Genomic DNA, 19,144 nt, shown 5'->3' with positions numbered 1-19,144 from the left:
GAGAACTTAGCCCTTCTAGGAGAAATGCCCATATATAACTGCCTCTATGGTCTAACGATTACCATACCGGAATGCCACGCAGAGGTCCCAGGTTCGATTCCCGAACCGGGAGAAATATTTGTATGGCTTGCATTTATTTCTCTCTTGAGTTTGGGTGTAATTTATGATTGTCTATGTGCATGTCTATGGCACCCGCGACACAAGGCTTCCCTAGTCCGGGGCTATGTTAAGAGTGTGCGAGCTATAAATTGCTAAAAGCTCAACAGCCCCAACAGCATCCTACAAACTGTAGCTGGTAGGATTAGCTCCCCCATGTGATAATGGTCCATGAGGAAGGGGATTTGAAAAAGATAAAGAAAAAATATATACTACCTACTATATATAATATATATATATATACTAACACTAATTTATAAGCACTTTTCTTATTATAATTATTAGTAAAAATTATGGAACTTGTTGTCTGAAATAAAAGAATTTAATTTTTGTTTTATTTTTATATTTATTTATAAGTTGTTACTCGCTTATAGAAATTAATGAATACTTCTCGATATGGCTTGTTACACCAAGATTGCGAAATATACGATATGCAGATGATTTTTGACAATACATAATCATTCATAGTTTATTTGTATCCAGAAAAAATATTTTTCTAAATGTAAATAAATGTTTACTTACTCTCGTTAACTACAAACATATTCCCAACGACTCCAAAAATATTTTCAAAAAATCTTTCCCAATTACAACACTTTTTTTTCTAACAAGTTCTTACATAAAACTTTTTCTTTCAATCTTTCCCGACATCTTACTAAATAAAAAAGTTACCAATATATCATTGAAAAACTTCAATATCTTTTTTAATATTGTACTATATTTAGGCGATTTAAATTAACTTATAAATTAAACATAAAAATTTTGGTTTTTTTATTAATGTACAGTGAACTACAGGTTTAAGTTCATGGACACGAAATATTGTTATATTGTGGCTTATCGATTTGATCGAACAACGAAGAGAGACATACTCGATTTTTTTTTATAAGAAAGCTGTAGATAGCACTTTTACATTTTTTTAGCATTGCACTCCATGCGTTACGATAGGGATGTGAAATCACTAAGGAACTTAATTCAACACAGAATTCTGAAAATTTGTCAGTGCAGGCGTTCATATTCAAGCAACAATCTGCAGACTTACGTAAGTTCCTGGAAGTTCAAAAGAAGCAGCTCTAAAATAAAAATCTAGACTAAGTGCACATAGTTTTAAAAAATGGTATTTTCATTCCCACATTCCTTCTATGCAAAATTTTAAGCTGAGCAATTTCATTTATTATGGATGTAAAACGAATTTAAAAAAATATAATATAGGTGTTATTGTAGTGTTACGATTTGGACATAAAGGACTGTAAAACGGCTGGCTCCATACAAGCAAATAAAAAAAGAAAACAAAGGTTTTAAAGTGAAATTATAAAATGGAATTATTCTCGAAAGCCTCATTGGATTTCGGGAATAATTATTCCTGTAATCCTCAGCAAATTGGCTAGCTTCTACAGGTCGGGAAAAAAATTCCGAAATCCTCAACCAAGGGGGACTAGGTAGGCGGAATTTCGGTGATAATCCTTTTCATGCTAATAATTTAATTTAGTTTGTTTAAGTTTCTTCTGGACTTACAGGTCGCATTGCGCATTTCCAGCAACGCAAGCTCCGTGGCATAGTGCAAATATTATTCGCGAAAATTCGCAATACAAACGCCGGGGGCATATCACGTACCCGCTCAGAGTACGGAACTCAGTTAGACAAGTTTCTTTGGTCGTAATGAGAAACGCAAAAAGAGACAAGCTCTCTGAAGTGAAAAGCAGACTAACCAATACTAACGAGTTGTTTTTGAAATTTACATATTAAAAATGTTTATATTCGAAATCTTTGTAATGGAAATAACTTCCTATTTTCAGACAATCTTTGATTGATCAAAATCTATTAAGCCATTTTGAAATTGGAATACTTAAGGTCATTGTTGAAAATTTGAATTTGTGAACCGGGAAAACTTTTTCTTCGATAATAACAATTAAGATAAGAATTTCTTTGTATTCCAGCCCTGTAAACATAAAAAGACATATAGCCCGTTTGCCAGAACAATGTGTTATCTCTAAAACATCGTGGGTGGATAAAATGGCCTGCGCCGATGCGCGACGAAGATTTGTCATTCTCTAATAATTTCATTCCTTAATATCCATGGTCGTCGGCTGTGCGAAAAAATCTCTAAAATCACAGACCGTGTAAGGCCGCCTTTAAGAGTCTATACTACCTCAAATGGCTAAAAAAATATATAGTTAAATTGAGGCTATTTTATACACTGATTACTATTATACGGTGAGAAAATACAATTCCTAAAAATTTTCGCGATAGACATAAAACACAAAGTTACCTCGAAATTTTACAATAAATCCGCTGTATTGAATAAGTACTTTACATATACCAACGGTTTTTAAATCAACTGAACTAAAGCGAACCCGTATACTACGATATACATTTTTCGAATGGCTTTAGTTTCGTTTGTAAAAAATTAACTCTGAAATAAAGCGATGTACCTGCCATTCGACCCAAGCAAAATGATCCTTATTAGTACGGGAAAAATTTGAATTCGAACATAGATAGTATCGACTCTTAAAGTCAAGCACGGTCTCAGTATTTTAATTGAATTCTGGAAACTGAATGTTGTCACTGCAACTACTAGAGCAAGTTCGTCCAGCAATGGCACTATAGACTTACAACACAAAACGATCCATCGCATCTGAGACGTTGTACAATATTAATTAAAACCAAGCCAAAATGATTGGATTTGTTTTTCATTAAGTTATCATTTCATTTATAAATGTCGGAATAAATTACTAGCAACGTTACAAGACTCACATCTTTGGTTATGTACTCGATGCTCACATCGCACCTTTAGTATAAGTGACCAAACACAAAATCCCCACTTTTTGGGAATACGCAAAATAAAATTTCAAGTTGTGATATTTTCACATTATATAATTTATTAATAATGTGATCATAGCGTGGAGATCAAATGTCGGATAGAACAAGCACGTAACACATTTCTAAAGTTGAGTCATCTACTCTGCAATCAATCCTTGAAGATTTCTTCTGTATGGCGTAGACTCCTGGACCCTAACTCGAAATATGAGGAACCGCTTAGAAACCTTTGAAACGTGCGTCTACAGAAGAATTTTAAAAATATCGTGGACGAATAGATTGTCCAATTCAAGAGTATTGCAGATGATGAATAAGAAATTAGAGGTCTTGAGTACTGTCTAATAACACTACTTCGTGGATTAAAAATCTCCGGACATGGTTCAACCAGAACACAAGATCTTTGTTCCGCACAGCTGTGTCTAAAATACAGATAGCCCTAGTGATAGCCGAAAGGACAGTAAGAGATCCGGTAAGAGATGGCACCTCAAGAACACGAAGAAGAAGATATATCGTACCCCCTATGGAAGAATAGCATAAGTGGAGTTACTTAAAATATAACCCACATCCGCTCCAATTCTTGTAAGTCTATCGACTAATATTGTAAATAACGTTTAAAAGAATTGGAGAGTATGTTAAGAGGGTTACATTTTTATGTATCTAATGGAGCAATAACATTTTTGACGTAACTCCACTTATGCCATTCCTCCACGAGAGGTGCGATATAATAATAATAACAATGAGCTTTTATTCCAAAAAAATATTTAAAAACAATATTTCACTTATACAAAAACAAGCAAAATTAAAACTAAACTAAACTAAACTAAACCAAACTAAACCAAACTAAACCAAACCAAACCAAACCAAACCAAACTAAACTAAACTAAACTAAACTAAACTAAACTAAACTAAACTAAACTAAACTAAACTAAACTAAACTAAACGAAACGAAACGAAACTAAACTAAACTAAACTAAAATTAGATAATTATAGTTCCGAACTTAAATATACGATTCAAAATTTATTGGAAAGCCTATCTCTGGACGCACGCTTCCTCCATCTTGTGCCACTCATCCCTGTCCGCAGCCAGTCGCGTTCACATTACTCCCGTCACTTGTAGGGCTTCCACGATAAGGCACGACTTGCGCGAGAGCGACATAAAGGGCGAGATCTCCATGCGAGAATACCAGTGTCCTGGGCTTTATGTCGCTCTCGCGCTATTCGCGCCTTATCGTGCTAGTCCTACTGGGTGATGTCGTCCTGGAAGGACGTCGGCGCGGCCGCCTTCGTTCAGACGTGGGTACCAGTGAAGCACCCTCTCGCTACATCTACAGATATAATTTATTACCCTTTAAAGTAATAAAGATAATTGCTTGGAAAATTCAGTCCTGATAAATAATAATGAAACATTCTCCCTTCTCTCGAACTCATCAAGAGATATGATTCTTGTAAGATCAAATGATCTTACAAGAATCATATCTCTTTAAATTTTCACCATCTAACGAGATATTTGACCTTGTCAAGATTATGCCGTTATAATAACAAAAGAAAAGCCTCTAATTAAAAACGTAAGTCGCATTTACAAAATTGAGTGTGATGATTTTTAGAAACAGAAAAGGCTAATTGATAATCCGTGAATTTTTCGCCGTCTATGGCAATAATACCAATGCAAACAAATATTTGAGCACTCATATATTTATTATAATTAATTCCTAATTAAGAAATAGTGCATTAACAAATTTTATTGCAATAAATATCAAAAATTTTAAAAATATGTATATTAACCAAAAAAATTGTCAACAATTACAACTTTATCTAGAGATCATGTTGAATTTTGAAAAAAAAAAACAAGTATTCGCCAATTTTGCTTACACAAAATGTAATCAGTTTACTCCCAAATTGTTATATTACATTATTTATAGTGTAACAAACACGGAAGAATTATGTGGTCTGTGGTAACAAACTAATTCAGGAAAATTTAAATTCTCAAAATAACATTTTTTTCTCAGTACAAAGTGTAATATGTTTACTAGAGATTGTGTGAAATTTTTATACACCCAACCACATCTACTCGGATAACTTTTACAAAATCCTGATTTTTTCATCATGTAATAAATCCCTTTGTGAGCAGACGTGGAGAATGATTGCGTCGCCGCCAGAGTTAAAATCTATCGGTTTTTCACATTAACAAAAAGTAAACAAATAAGACCAACTGAGAGCAGACACGTATGAGAATCGAAAATATATTCAACAGTTTCAATTGTTATATTTAGATGTCATTATTAAATACAAGTAGTCCTCCTACATCTTCAGAAAACTTTTGTATTTTTATACAATAATATATAATATAATATAATTATAACTTTTTTATTAAAAACCGACCTAAAAATTTCGTGGAATTACGTCTATAAGTCCGGTTGGTAGGTTGAAGTCAGTTTGCCACACTTAGAGCGGAATATTTAACATACGTACATTCTTTTTTTGAAGTCGATTGACGCGCCGGCGGCACTAGCGACACTGTCCCCACGGCGGCGCGCGACACGGCCCGTGTGTAGCCAGCTTAATAATCTCGGTACAGAGTACTAAAAAACCATGATTATCAAGTTTTATCGGAATCAGTTAACGGAAAGTGCGCAAACCCGGATTCATCCCCTAGTTTTCCACTATACGGGACTTGACACAGGAGATAATAAAATCGTTTCTCACTACCCAAAGTATATTAAGAGAGAGAAAAACGCCTTGAATTAAAGAATAGCAAAATCAATCATTAAAGTAATTGCTCGTTATGCTAAAATTTAGGCGCTATTTATAAAAATAAATCTTTATGCGTGAACAGCCACCCTTAGAGGTAGATAATTTTCTTCAAAATTGAATGGGACCGCTATGGAGGTATCCTCTTTCCAACAAAAAGAATCATGAAAGTCGGTTCACAAAGACCGGAGTTATCGCGTAACATACATACAAAAAACATACAGTCCAATTTGTCAACCTCCTCCTTTTTTTGAAGTCGGTTAATAAGGGTACAGTTCCATACGTTACATAATAAATCCTTTGATATTAGTATTTTTAACTTATAAAACGTCAAATATGACTTTTTATGGTAGACAATCTAATTACCGATGCAGTTGTGACCTTTGAGTTTAGTGTATATTCAACAATCATTGCCCTTTTTTCCTGGTCCTGACTAAGTACGTGCAACGGCACATCAGACTACACATTTTTGTTCGAAAATCGCCTCGAGTACAACGGAACAAGATTCGTCAATGTGTAGCTTGATGTAATGGCGTATGTACATAACACAATTTTTATAAAAATGTTAGTTGTGTCTTTTTTCAGTATATATTTATCGGTATGTATTCCCCTGTATATAAATTTCTTATTAAAAATTAAACTCTTTACTGAACACGTCACTCTAAATTAAATATTGTACTGAAGACTTGGCGTATGCCTATTTTTTTAATGAAAAGAAGAAGAAAAAATTACCAAGTCGTGTCTGGCACTGGCACAGGCACTCTACAAAGTTTGATGAAAAATGATTGATGACTTTAGTGAGATGTTTTGAGATTTGATAAAAACACGAACTCCATAGTTAGGTACAAACCACACAAAAGGAGAATAATCATAAATAGAGCATTAAGTTATACAAGTACTTCGTCAATTATGCATCTTGCGTTGCAGTCGACGACGGCAGCAGCAAAACTCCTTTGTACGAATCTCTTGTTACTCGTCGCTTGTTATTATAGACTCCTTGTTTATTCGCGCAACCTCTCCGTATGAACCAGGAGTTGTGAACATTTTCAATATGGCAGAAAATAAAGTTCATAAGTTCGTTTTAAAATCGAAAAATTGGCATCAATATTGACTTTTGATGTCGCTATTCACGTTGTTACTTTATTTTTTTAGTTTTCTTATGGTATTATGCATTAAAAATGTTATTAATATCAGTAAAAGAACTTGAGAGTGTGATTAAAATTTGATATTTAAAAAGAAATAATGTTTCTTTGCTTTGTACCGAAACTTATCAAATATCATACTTTTTTTTTATAATACCAAGTGACGAGTCTGCGACGGGACGGACAGATCGTGTGCTTGTTGGTAAGTGATACGCCTGTCCATAGCAGTTGCGTCAAATGGCTTTCGTTGATTTGAATAAAATATATAGTAAAATTGAGGATACACACTGATGAGTACACGGTGTGAAAACACGAGTCCTAAAAATTTTCACGATACAAAAAAGAACACAAACTTACCTCGAAATTTTACATGTGCCAATGTTTTTTTATATCAACTAAACTAAATAGAATACATATGGTATGCGATAAACATTTTTCAAGTGGTTTTAATTTCGTTTGTAAGAAAATAAATTCTGAAATAAAACCAGTGTCCCTGCCACTCGACCCGCGCTATAGAACCGATTCAGTATACATAATATAATAGAAAATTTTGAACTTGAACCAAGGAAGTAACGACTCTTAAATCGCAACCTAAGACACGTGTCACCTTGAGACATAAATTAACAAGTCCCAAGTGCCTGTAATTCTATTATTAACATTAGTATATTCTACAATGCATAAGAAAAAATCCGTCATGTGCAAATACAGCTCAATTTGTTAAACGGGAGCCCAAAAACCGACAATTTCATACAACTTGCCAAAATAACAACCAAACAAATAAAAACTTAAGGAAGCACGTTCAACAAAAACCAGTCCGATTTCAGGAAATGTTTATGAAATTTTACCGAATCTCCGTGAATTTCAAGCAGCGAATGTACAATTAAAGGCATTGTATATACTATTTAGTTGTAAGAACAAATAATTTACAAAGCATTGCATTGTTTCTAGGACTTACGAGAGATCCACAGTCGCTGTCTAAAGCTGGAAAGAAAATATCTGGCAGGAAATAGTCCCCTCGGTGATACTACCGTCACAAAGTACGTTGCAAGCACCATTCTAGGCCGTTTCAATTTTAAATTTATGTACATTATTTAGTCACGTTATCCCCAAAATTTGTCCTTATATATTCTTACATAATAGAGTAAAATATATGAGGAGTAACTACTAAATCCAAAGTTTTATTCAATTAAACTATGTAACAAATTTTTTAAAAGGTTGTGTTTAAAAGGTAGTTTCTAGCTATACTTCTGAAACTTTGCATTTGTGGCTATGACATTAGTATTTACCATGTATTTACATAATCTCTTAAATTCTTTGTCATCAATTTGTAAAATTTTTAATGAAATGTACTATTGATTTGAAATATAACGTTCCCTTTTTGTCTTTAAATTAAGTGAAACGCGAAAATTTGTACTTTTTCATAATAGTATGCAAGTTTTAAGTTTTCCTTGTCCTAACCACAATAATTGTAATAAAGCACACACTCATAGCCCCGCGCTAGTGAAAACCACACATAGACACCCACACTCTTGAGAGAAATATATGTAAAGATAAAGACCGATACATAAGATAAAGATAAATTTAGTTCAATATAAATTAATCTAATACAATACAAGTAAAACAAATGTAAAGCTTTATTTACAACAACGAGTGAGCCAGACCAAAGCAATAGCATTTACAGCTTAATAATTTATTAGAAAACACGTAGCTATCAAAGCAAAACAGAAAACAAGTCAGAAAAGGCGCCAAAAACAATCACATTCAAATTTCAAATTTAAAAAACTAAACTTAAAAAGGGTATACAAAATATATACAAAGGAGATTTGTAGCGATTGCTGCGATTCGCTACATATAATACCAATTAATAAATTTTGGAAAACGACCTTTTCAAATTGATATTAATTTAAAATGATCTTGAACACAATTATTTGGTAAATGAAATTTCTTACTTTGAGACCAGGTAATTGCTGTGATTAACGAGCACAATTTACTAAGTAAATGTTTCACAGGAACCATGGTCCGTGCAGAACTGCTGCTAATTCTCGTGACGTTGGCCATGACCCAGACTGCTGAGGGCCACGCCAAAACCTTCTCCCGCTGCCAGCTCTCTCGTGAACTACTGCGCTACAACTTCCCCAGAAGTCTTATTGCTCACTGTAAGTATGCAATTTGAATCAATTTTTTTATGACCTTAGGTCAGTGACCCGTTTGGCATTATGTGCGCTTGACAACTGCTGGTTCGCTTGATGATAGTCCAAAGGAAACGTCTATACGCAACTTGCGGCATTGGTCCAAGAGAACCATGCAAAACAAGGTTTAGTATTTTAAAAATTTCACCATGTATGTATACAGAGTTTTATGTGGAGTAGTCAAAGATACATATCACGGTGGCAAGCAACACACCTATCCACAACAGTTACAGAGCCACTCAGAGCTTCAAGAGTTTTAAATCGCAAAGATCTTAGGGGCACCGCCACTGCGTCTGTCCCATGTGTCTGTAATTTTACCAGCGCTCTACTGCTTGGCGGGAGAAATATGTAACATAAGTAAGTCACAGGGAGCTCTACTGCTAATTTTTTTATGATACCAAGTGACGGAATGAACAAGTCGTGTGCCTAGTGGTAAGGGACACGCCGGTCCATAACAGTTGCAGTGCCACTCAGAGCTTTAATCTAAGAGGCACTGCCACCGCGCCCGTCGCCCTGTGACATAAGTTTACAAGTCCCATGTGCCTGTAATTTCACCAGCACCCTTACCTTTCAAAACCGGAATACAACAATGTTCACATTACAGCTTGCTAAAGTAGTGTTATTGTTGCGAACGGTGCACCCGGAGTTATTTACATTGCACTGGTAGTACAGGAAATTTCCTAGTTTAAGACCTGCTGCCTCACAAGCAGAATCCGTGGGTATTTATGTGCGAAATGTAATTTGAAATTTACCTTGAGCTTTTCGGTAAAGGAAAACATAGTAATGAAATCTGCACGACGAAGGATTCACAAACCTTGCAAAACCGTTACGTCCCCAACCCGCATTAGGCCAAGAAGACCCATGCCCAGCAGTGGGACGTATAAATGGGTTGATGATGTTGATGACAAAAAAGACACTAAAATAAAAGCAAGAAAATTACTAAAATATGTTTCAAGTCTAATTGTTTGTATTCTTAACATTTTGTCGAGTTATGATTACGAGAGCTGTTTTGTTGGTTAAGTCATAAATTTTGACTTGCAAATACCAACGTTTGAACCTTGTTCGTTCGTTCATTAATTTTAATACCAACGTTTGAATCACCGAGGTTTGAAATTTATATTGCCATCTATATCTGCCTTCCCCATTTAACACCCCTCTATAGGGAGCTTTCATTTCGCCCTGTTGGAGCCTTTGGTGCCCAAAACGCTAACGACTATTTCCGTCATAAACTACGTTTGGCTATCCGAAGAAACATTCAAAAAACATTCTTATTTCAATGTAAGCACATTGTAAGCTTATTGTAATATTACTCATATTCGTACCATGACAAACCTATCAACCAAGAAATATAGTATTGCTAAAGTAACTGAAAGAACGAATGATTTCCCGATATTGTCTATTTCTTACTAAAAATAGGAACGAAATAACGCTATATGAACTATATAATGTCATCTCTTTCTTTTTTGACGTTCCGAAACGTCTAATCGTAGTATAATATTTAAGTACATAATGTACATTCAAAGAATTTTAACTGCCAAAAAAAGAAAAGTATGTAATAATGAAATCTATTAAAACTATTGTACGTTATTTTCAATTATTTTACCGCGTTTTCATGAAGAAAAATATATTAAACATGCTGAGTCTTTATTGTCACGTAGTAAATTCGGAATAATAGTCTAGTGTCAACTGTTAGTGTCGCCACGGAGCATATAGGTGTCGCTGCCATATACTATTAAATAAAAAAATATTGAAGAGATATGTGTAAATAAATAAATTCAACTTAACTTTTACAAATCAACATTTGGACAATAAATTCGAAAATAATATTGTTTCCATTGCATCCGTGTAACAACTTTTCAGGAGAAAGTTTTAAAGATTTTTAAACAGTTTTAGAGGAGCTCCTTGTGAAAGAGTACGTCCAGGGAAGTACTACCGCCTTAACCATTTCTGCCGTCAAACAGTAACGTGAGCATTACTGCGTTCCGGTTTGGAAGGGCGCTGGTGAAATTACAGGCAAATGGGACTTGTTAGGGTGGCAGTGCCCCTAACATAGTGGCGATTTAAAGCTCTGAGTGGCACTGCAACTGTTATGAATAGGCGTCTCGCTTATCACCAGGCGCAATTGGTCATCCCGTCACATGGTATTATAAAAAAAATACATTATGTATACGTAATTTGTTTCAGGTCTTTCGTATTATTTTATTAACTGACTTCAAAAAAGGAGGAGGTTCTCAATTAGATTGTATGTTTGTTTTGTATGTATGTTACGCGATAAACATTTGTGAACCAATTTTCATGTTTTTTTTTTGTTGTTGGTAAGAGGGTACCTCACAAGTGGTCCCATTTAAATTTGAAGAAAATTTTCCACCTCTAGGGGTGGCAAACTAGGGGATGAATTACTTTTAAGGTCGGTTTTTTGGTACTCTGTACTGAGATTATAACTTTCATGTCACAAAAGCACTTTAGACGTATGACTTATTATACTAACTATTAGTACGATCTCATGAATTCAAAATACGTATTGTATACAATGATGAACAAGTGCCTCAACTCAAGTATGGTTTAATGCATTCTAACGAAGACTGCGTACGGTCCCGCAGGCATTCTTGGCTACGAGCGGTACAGCACTTGCATTAGATAGCACTACACACCACACTTGGCTTTACTCTACTATTGAAACGATATAACGAAAGCTTTACTACTGCGCTTTGTAGACACTTCATTTCGAAATGTCCTCATTCCGAGCTGCCTTGATCATTAAAAGTTCTCTCAAAACTAGGTTTTTAAACGCGCTTTTGTTTTCAGTCTCTCGGTACTGAATGAAATACTAATAAGGCTTGTCTTTTTTTTCGAGTTCTTAGGTTTTCGCGATTGTTACACATAGGACATTAATCTATTTTTTTGGATCTAACTCACGTATATGTATTTGTTTTTCAAACAAACCAACGTTTCGGGCTATATACAGGTCCCATGGTCACGGTTAACAAACAAAGACAAACTTTTAGTTTGTTTGAAAAAACAAATAAGCGCGATTGAGATCTGAAAAAATGGTATTTGTCTTTTTTTTAAAAATAAACAATAATCCTTTCAAGACTAAGAAATATAACTGGCAGTTTTGACTAAAAAATAATTATTTATATATATAACAGAATAAAAGTATGAATAGATCTCGAGTTTTTAGGTTTTCGCAATTGTTACACATAGGATTTAAGACACGTAATTTAATTCAATTTATTTGTTTGAATAAACAAATGTACGAATTTAAATCCGGAAAAATAGTTTCACTTCCTATGAATTCCTGTTTAACGAACATCTTCGATCCAAATTGTAAGTCCGTATTTTCGTGATAAATAATTATAATAATAACGCTCACAATCAACATAGCCCCGCACTAGGGAAACCCTGGGTCGCGGGTGCCATGGACACACACATAGACAACCACAAATTACACCCAAACTCACGAAAGAAATAAATGTAGGCCATACAAATATTTCTCCCCGCCCGGGAATCGAACCTGGGACCTCTGCGTGGCAGTCCGGCATGGTAACCGTTCGGCTACGGAGGCAGTTATTATAAATGGAAGGAATTATCAGAATCCTACAACGCTTATAAACCCCTTGTATTCCATTAATATTTCTCTACACATAATCGCTTAATATATAATAGCGATGACTATACCATCTCTATAGCCGTTATCATTGGTCTTATAAAGAGCTCAAAACATTGTTAAAAAAAAACAAATACGCACAATTTTTAATTCGAAATAATTTCTTATTTTCCTTCTTCTTTTTCTTAAAATAAAACTGATTTGAAAACTGGAATTATAACTATTTGCCAGGTTTTGCTGACTTTACCAGGTTCCATTGAACCAGGTTCATCTTCTAATTTGCTACCCTTAGAGGTGGAACATTTTCATCAAATTTAAATGGGACGACCACTGAGATAACCCTTTTCAAAAAAGGAATGGAGTCGGAGTAGTCGCGTAACGTATACACACAAAAATACAGTCTGTTGAGAACCTCAATAAGGTATCCCATAGGTATAGGTGGTGTCCGAATGGAGGTAACAGACTGATATATATATGGCTGGAAATGTATGAGAGGTCTGGAAAAGTCACGTTAACCAGATACTGGCGCCCAGAGTTTCTCATCAAATTTGAAAGGGAGTACCTGACATATATATAAACTGACGTCCTCCTGCTAAACTGCCTCGGTGGCCGAACGGTTACCATGCCGAACCGCCACGCAGAGGTCCCAGGTTCGATTCCGACGACCCCGGGCCGTGAGAAATATTTGTATGGCCTACACTTATTTATCCAAGGAACAAAGCCCGGAACGAAGTTATCCGGTAAGACTAAAGTTGTGGTCATAATCTAGAAAGGTAGCTAGTTGAAGTGGCAGTGGGCTGGCCACATCTGTCGCAGAACCGATGAGCGATGGAGTAGACGGGTTCTTGAGTGGAGACCACGTCTCGGCAAACATAACATAGGACGTCCCCCTGCAAGATGGACCGATGATCTGAAGAAGCTCGCGGGTAGTGGTTGGATGCGGAAAACGGCTGATCGGGCAGTATGGCGGACACTTGGGGAAGCTTAAGTCCAGCAGTGGACTACAATAGGCTGATTGATTGATTGACTACATTTATTTCTCTCGTGAGTTTGGGTGTAATTTGTGATTATCTATGTGTGTACCCATGACACCTGTGATATAGGGTTTCTCTATTGCGGGGCTGTGTTGAGTGTGTGCGTTAATATTACAAAAAAATTGGCTGGAAACGTAGAAAGCGAATAAAAAAAAAGAATAGCGAAGTTTCTCGCGTATACTGAAAAGGGATACTAACAGAGTACCTATAAATTACATGGACAACCCAGGTTGTCCACTTTTAAAATTTTACCCCGTTAAACAAATTTTAATGAAAATGAAGCCGTGGTAGCCTAATGGTTTGACCTACTGCCTCTCAAGCAGAAGGTCGTGGGTTGGAATCCAAACTCGCACCTCTGAGTTTCTTGGAATTTGTGCGAAATATAATTTGAAATTTATCATGAGCTTTTCGGTGTAGGGAAACATCGTGATGAAACGTTGAAAAAGGTTCAAAGTCAAACTCGGAAAACGTGTGCAAACCTTCGCCGTCGCCAAACCTTCATTGGGCGAGTGTGGTGGACTGTCGCCTAAGCACTCGCCTGAGAGGAGACCCGTGCCCAGCAGTGGGACGTATAAATGGGTTCGTGATAATGATGAAATCTGCCGAGTCTAAGACGGGGGAGAATCCTCCAGACCACATTTAGCTTAGTTGAGTTTTAGTATCCAAATAAAACAATTATGACAAATCATTACTTTTTTATTGGCCCTTGAACAGTATTAACTTAGTATACATATTTCGAACTAAAAAAGTATTGAAAAGTAAAAAAAATACAATATTTAAAATGACCCATAAATTGAGGAAAAGATAGTGACAAAAGCACAGTATCCCTAAAATCAGCTTAAGCCTTTCTAATTTAATTTATACCTTATTTGTTTGATCTCTCTTTCTCACGTATCATAACCACTAGTAGAAGCGAAATGGACATATTTGACAAAAGTAAGATATTCTCCTTATTTTAGGAGGTTTATACGATGCAAACAAAAATCTTTCAATCAAGAAAAACACTTCAAATATCATCCAAAATACATGAAATCGTAATATACCAGGCTTGTAAGAGTATTTCACTTGTAATTCGTACAAGAAAATTCATTGATTGTAATGAAAAATTAAAACTTACGTGTGAAAGGTTATGTTGAGAAATTTTCGATCCCTGCGACTTTTACAGTCTTAAATATAACATACATAAACCATGCACCATTATTGTGAGCTGCAATAATTGCCAATTACTACAAAGGAACGGTTAGTAACTTTGTAAAACACTTCTTAAAAGCACAAACACATGAAATCGATGCACATCAAAGACTCGGGAGGATTTGCTGGACTCAACGAGCGTTGAGTCATACAACCAAAACCGCATACGTAGAAAGGGACAAAAAATAATATTGTTTTCTCGTTTACTCTGATATGTCTGTGCATAAATATACCTCGCTTATACAGTATTTATTATTTATAGAGCCCCTCTACCCAATTCTCCCTCTGCGGCTGGAAATGTATTCTAAAAAAAAAATGGCTGGAAATGTATTCTTTTATATCGCTGCCTTCACCTGACTTTGTCAATAAAATATTTATACATATCAGAATGGATGTATTTTAATACAACGAATATATATTACAGACAAACACTAATTTTCTATATCACTAAGAATTTGAGAACTAATCAGCACTTGAATCCTCTTGAGTCTTGTGACGTACAACCCGAGCTGGATTTATATGGAAACCGTGCTCCATTAGCGTGCTGTAGCCGGCAAGGCTTAATTTTAGATGAAAGCTCTGAAACTCCTTCCTTAAGATGTGATTTGTATAACCGAGATTTGAGTGCAGACGTGACTCAATCGAGAACTATCCACCCCTTCGTCTGAATTATTGTCAAGTCAAGACCAATAATCTTAATTTCGTAGGTAAGCAAATTACACGAAAATCGTCATATTGATTGAACTCTTCTGCTCATTCGTGAGGCAGATTCTCATGAGAAAAAGAAACTCAGTCTTCAGTAGCAGTAGAGCTTCTTTTGAAAGAGTTCGTCCAGGGAAGTACTGCCACCTTACCTATTTCTGACGCCAAGCAGTATTTTACATTTTTTACATTTACATTACTGCATTTTGGTTTGAAGGGTAAGTGTTCTGGCGAAATGTTCTAAATTCTCCAGAACACATGTGACACATGTCAACTTGTGTCTCGGAATGACGGGCGCTGTGGCTGTGCCACGCACATCTTTGTGATTTAAAGCTCTGCGTGGCTCTGCAACTATTATGGACAGGTGTGTCGATTACCACTACCACCGGTACGACTTGCTCGTCCGATCACTTGGTATTGCAAAAAAATGTAAATTGGTCACTGCCACGGATTTTTGTCAACCAAATACGCAGAAACTGTATAATGAGCAGTTTCGTTTTTTCGCTATGGTTTTAAACTTCGTAAAGGGCAAATTTCAAATATCAACCGAAATTTGTGACTTTATGAAGAACATTGTCAAGAACAGCCGGTTTATTTTTAATCCGTGTTTGTCTGTGACTATCATTCATAAAAAAATTACTATTTCACGTAACATAAATCACATTTTAACAATACATTATACTGTGACGCTAGTGTAAGAATATTAATTTCTTTAAATTAATGATATCCATTTTATTATGTGACCAGTTTCTCGATTATAAATGCATGGTCGCACGGACTGTATTGCGAATTCTTTGTCACTTCAAAATAAGTGTTGTAAAGTAATCGTATATTAATTTAAATGCAATCTGCGCGCATGCGTCACGACTGTCAAAGGTTAATGCAACGCGCGTGTAGTTCCGACGTACTGAATGTGACTTGCGTGCTGTATCGGAACTGCAAGCACTGAACAAACTACAATTCCGACGCGACCTCGTTACAGTGCATTGTCGTATGAACTGTATCGAAACTGCAAGCACTGCAAGAGCTGCAATTCCAATACAATCGACATGACTTCGTCACAGCGTTCAGTACGGTAGTAACTGCAAGCGGAATGCACTAATATTATGACTCCGGATTACTAATGCAACTGGTGTGCTGCGGACTGAGCTTGCAATTGGCAGTTGCACCGTCCACATCCAAATTTAAAGCTTCCGGAACTTCAACTAGTACATATTTTTTTATATATTCAATTCCATTTTAATTAATCAAAATAAATTGAAATATCTTGATCAATCGCTCAAGGTACGGTCTCAAATAGATTTATGATGACTTCTAATGGCGCATTTATACCAAGTCCTCAGGCGACCTTTGTTTGCCCGCCGAAGACGGCAAAGTACCCGGTGTAATTAGTGAGTTGTCTACTACGGTAGTTTGCAGCCGAAGTTGACCGAAACGACTGGGTGCGTCGCCTTCGGCAAGACGTAGTCGACAAACCAACTCCTAGAAATATAGGTCTCACCTAGTTTAGGGTTTGAGTATCTTTATAATTAATAATAGTAATCATCTCTCCCATTCAAAAAATACAAAATGTATCTCTTTGGCCATGGGAGAAGGGAGAGGCTAGAGTGTAAAATAAGATAGTAATAATAAGGGTCCTAACTCACGGCGGTCGGATTTCAGTGGCGTGTCGCTTCCTGCACAAAAGCAGAAGACGGTCCTGCTCGATACGGCATTTATTGTTCGCCGGTTCTTGAACCTGAGTACCTGACCCCGGCCGACTGTGCCATTGCCGGGGAATATCGTCTCTCCCATTTAAAAATTTAAAATTAATCTTTTAGGCTTTGGGACCCTTAAAATTCACTTCGAGACACCTCCCAAAACACCCAGACCAGAACTAGTTTGGAAAAGTTCATTTTGTATATTAGTATTATCCAGTGCCCATAGGGCAATCCGTTGAGCTACCGGGGTCGTTATTTTGTATAAGCTATAAGTATAAAAATGAATGTATTTTGTTTGTGTTATTATTATTCTGCCGCTTGCGATAAAACTTTCGTGAATTCTTGTGCCCACACTTGTATTAGGTCTGACAGCTGGACACAGGTCTCCTTTAAGGAGTAGGTTAAGCCTAATGCGGGCTGGGGATTTAACACGACTTTAGTGGCATTGCGACGCAAGCCGGGTACAGGCAGTTACTTTATAACATTGAATCGAAAAAAACCTCAAGTAATGGAATTGTGTTGCAAAGATTTTATTCCTATATTGAAGCAGTAATTGAAAGGGGAGCTTGATAGCAATTTGAAGATGCCGAATTGCCTTTCTCGTCTCGGTGACTAAGTTTTTATTGCTCCCTAACTTAATTGGGAATTGGGAACAATCTAATTATTTTGTACAAACAACATTGGCTCTCAGGTCGAAACTTGCAAATTGTTCAAATTCTACAAAACGAATGATCTCGATTTATAATGAGAGTTGTTTGTATAGAAGTTTATTAGTAAATTTTTGTTATTTAACTCGAATTCCCACTAAAGAAGTTGCGAATGTTGTTTAGTTCCAGAGGAAAAAACAACACGTAAGTCGGGTGTTTTCCATCTGCATAGATAACGTAGAAACAACACAGCAACGATATACAGAGAACGCTTTAGAAAATGCAAATCTGCAAAATCCACGGTCCAAAACAAAGACGACAAAAAAACAACTCGCCACTGTTGTTTAAGTAAATTAAATTGCGACTTCCAAATTCTTAATTCAAATAATAACATTAAGGCCGCCCGCAAACCAAATGAATTGCCGACAGCGGCCTTAATAAGCGCTCACGCGAAACTCTCAGATCTCACTTATTTGCATAAAAAGGGGACATCATTCAAATGACAAAACATTCCGAGATCCCTTTTCATTTAAGTTTAAAATTGTTGGGATCCGGTTTAACTGTCGTGGTACAAGGTTGCCGGCGCGGGCGGCGATGTTCTAATCCAAATTAATTCAAATTAATACAATTGGATGGAATCAAAGCGTACTGTTTCGAACGTTGCCATTGGGCGTTGGTGATACGAACAAGTTTTTGGAATGAATTTGTGATGGATATCGTGTTTGTATTTTGAATTTGCGCTCTTAATTTGCATTGTGATTCTGCGGTTGCCGAAATTTGGTACACAAATGTCACATGTACCGTTAGTATTAAAATTATATGAACTGAATGAACGCAGCAGTTGCGTTCCTTGTGAAAAAGGTCGATCGGAGAAGTACTATTTCAATAATGTGGATATTACTACGTCCAGATTTTGAAAGGCTGCGGCTGGTGAAACTATAGACACTTAGTTAACTTCTCTGTCTCAGGGTGAGGGGTGCAGTAGCAATGCCTCTAAGAAGGACGTATTTTTCTCTTTTTTTATAGTATCGCGTGAAGGGACGAACAAGTCGTGTACCTGGTGGTAAACTACACGCCTGTCCATTCACAGTGCCACCTGATCTGAGGAACACTGCCACTGCGCCCGTCACGAGACATAAGTTGACAAGTCTCATGTGCCAGTAATTTCACCAGCATCCTTACTCTGCAAAACTGGAATCTAGTAATGCTGAAATTAC

The 19,144-nt window shown here is 36.2% G+C and overlaps 2 protein-coding genes across 3 annotated transcripts in view; one reads left to right on the top strand and one right to left on the bottom strand.

The window, feature by feature from the left end:
* The window catches only part of LOC113227494, a 195,842-nt gene that overhangs the window by 78,065 nt on the left and 98,633 nt on the right, over positions 1–19,144 (bottom strand). The gene's annotated exons all lie outside the window — the stretch shown is intronic.
* Positions 1–19,144, top strand: part of LOC113227495 (lysozyme-like) — a 61,474-nt gene that overhangs the window by 8,702 nt on the left and 33,628 nt on the right. Inside the window, exons 2-3 of one of the 2 annotated variants that reach the window (XM_026460434.1) lie at positions 7,806–7,894; positions 8,867–9,013. In XM_026460434.1, the coding sequence (XP_026316219.1) occupies positions 8,872–9,013 (142 nt within the window). In that variant the 5' untranslated portion in view covers positions 7,806–7,894; positions 8,867–8,871. The remainder of the gene's footprint in view (positions 1–7,805; positions 7,895–8,866; positions 9,014–19,144) is intronic. The other variant, XM_026460436.1, reaches the window with a different exon arrangement.

This window comes from Hyposmocoma kahamanoa, unplaced genomic scaffold, assembly GCF_003589595.1.
Source record: "Hyposmocoma kahamanoa isolate Upper Pololo Valley unplaced genomic scaffold, ASM358959v1 210, whole genome shotgun sequence".
NCBI lineage: Eukaryota > Metazoa > Arthropoda > Insecta > Lepidoptera > Cosmopterigidae > Hyposmocoma > Hyposmocoma kahamanoa.
The sequence above is the reverse complement of the archived record's forward strand: the minus strand, read 5'-3'. Positions and strand labels throughout refer to the sequence as shown.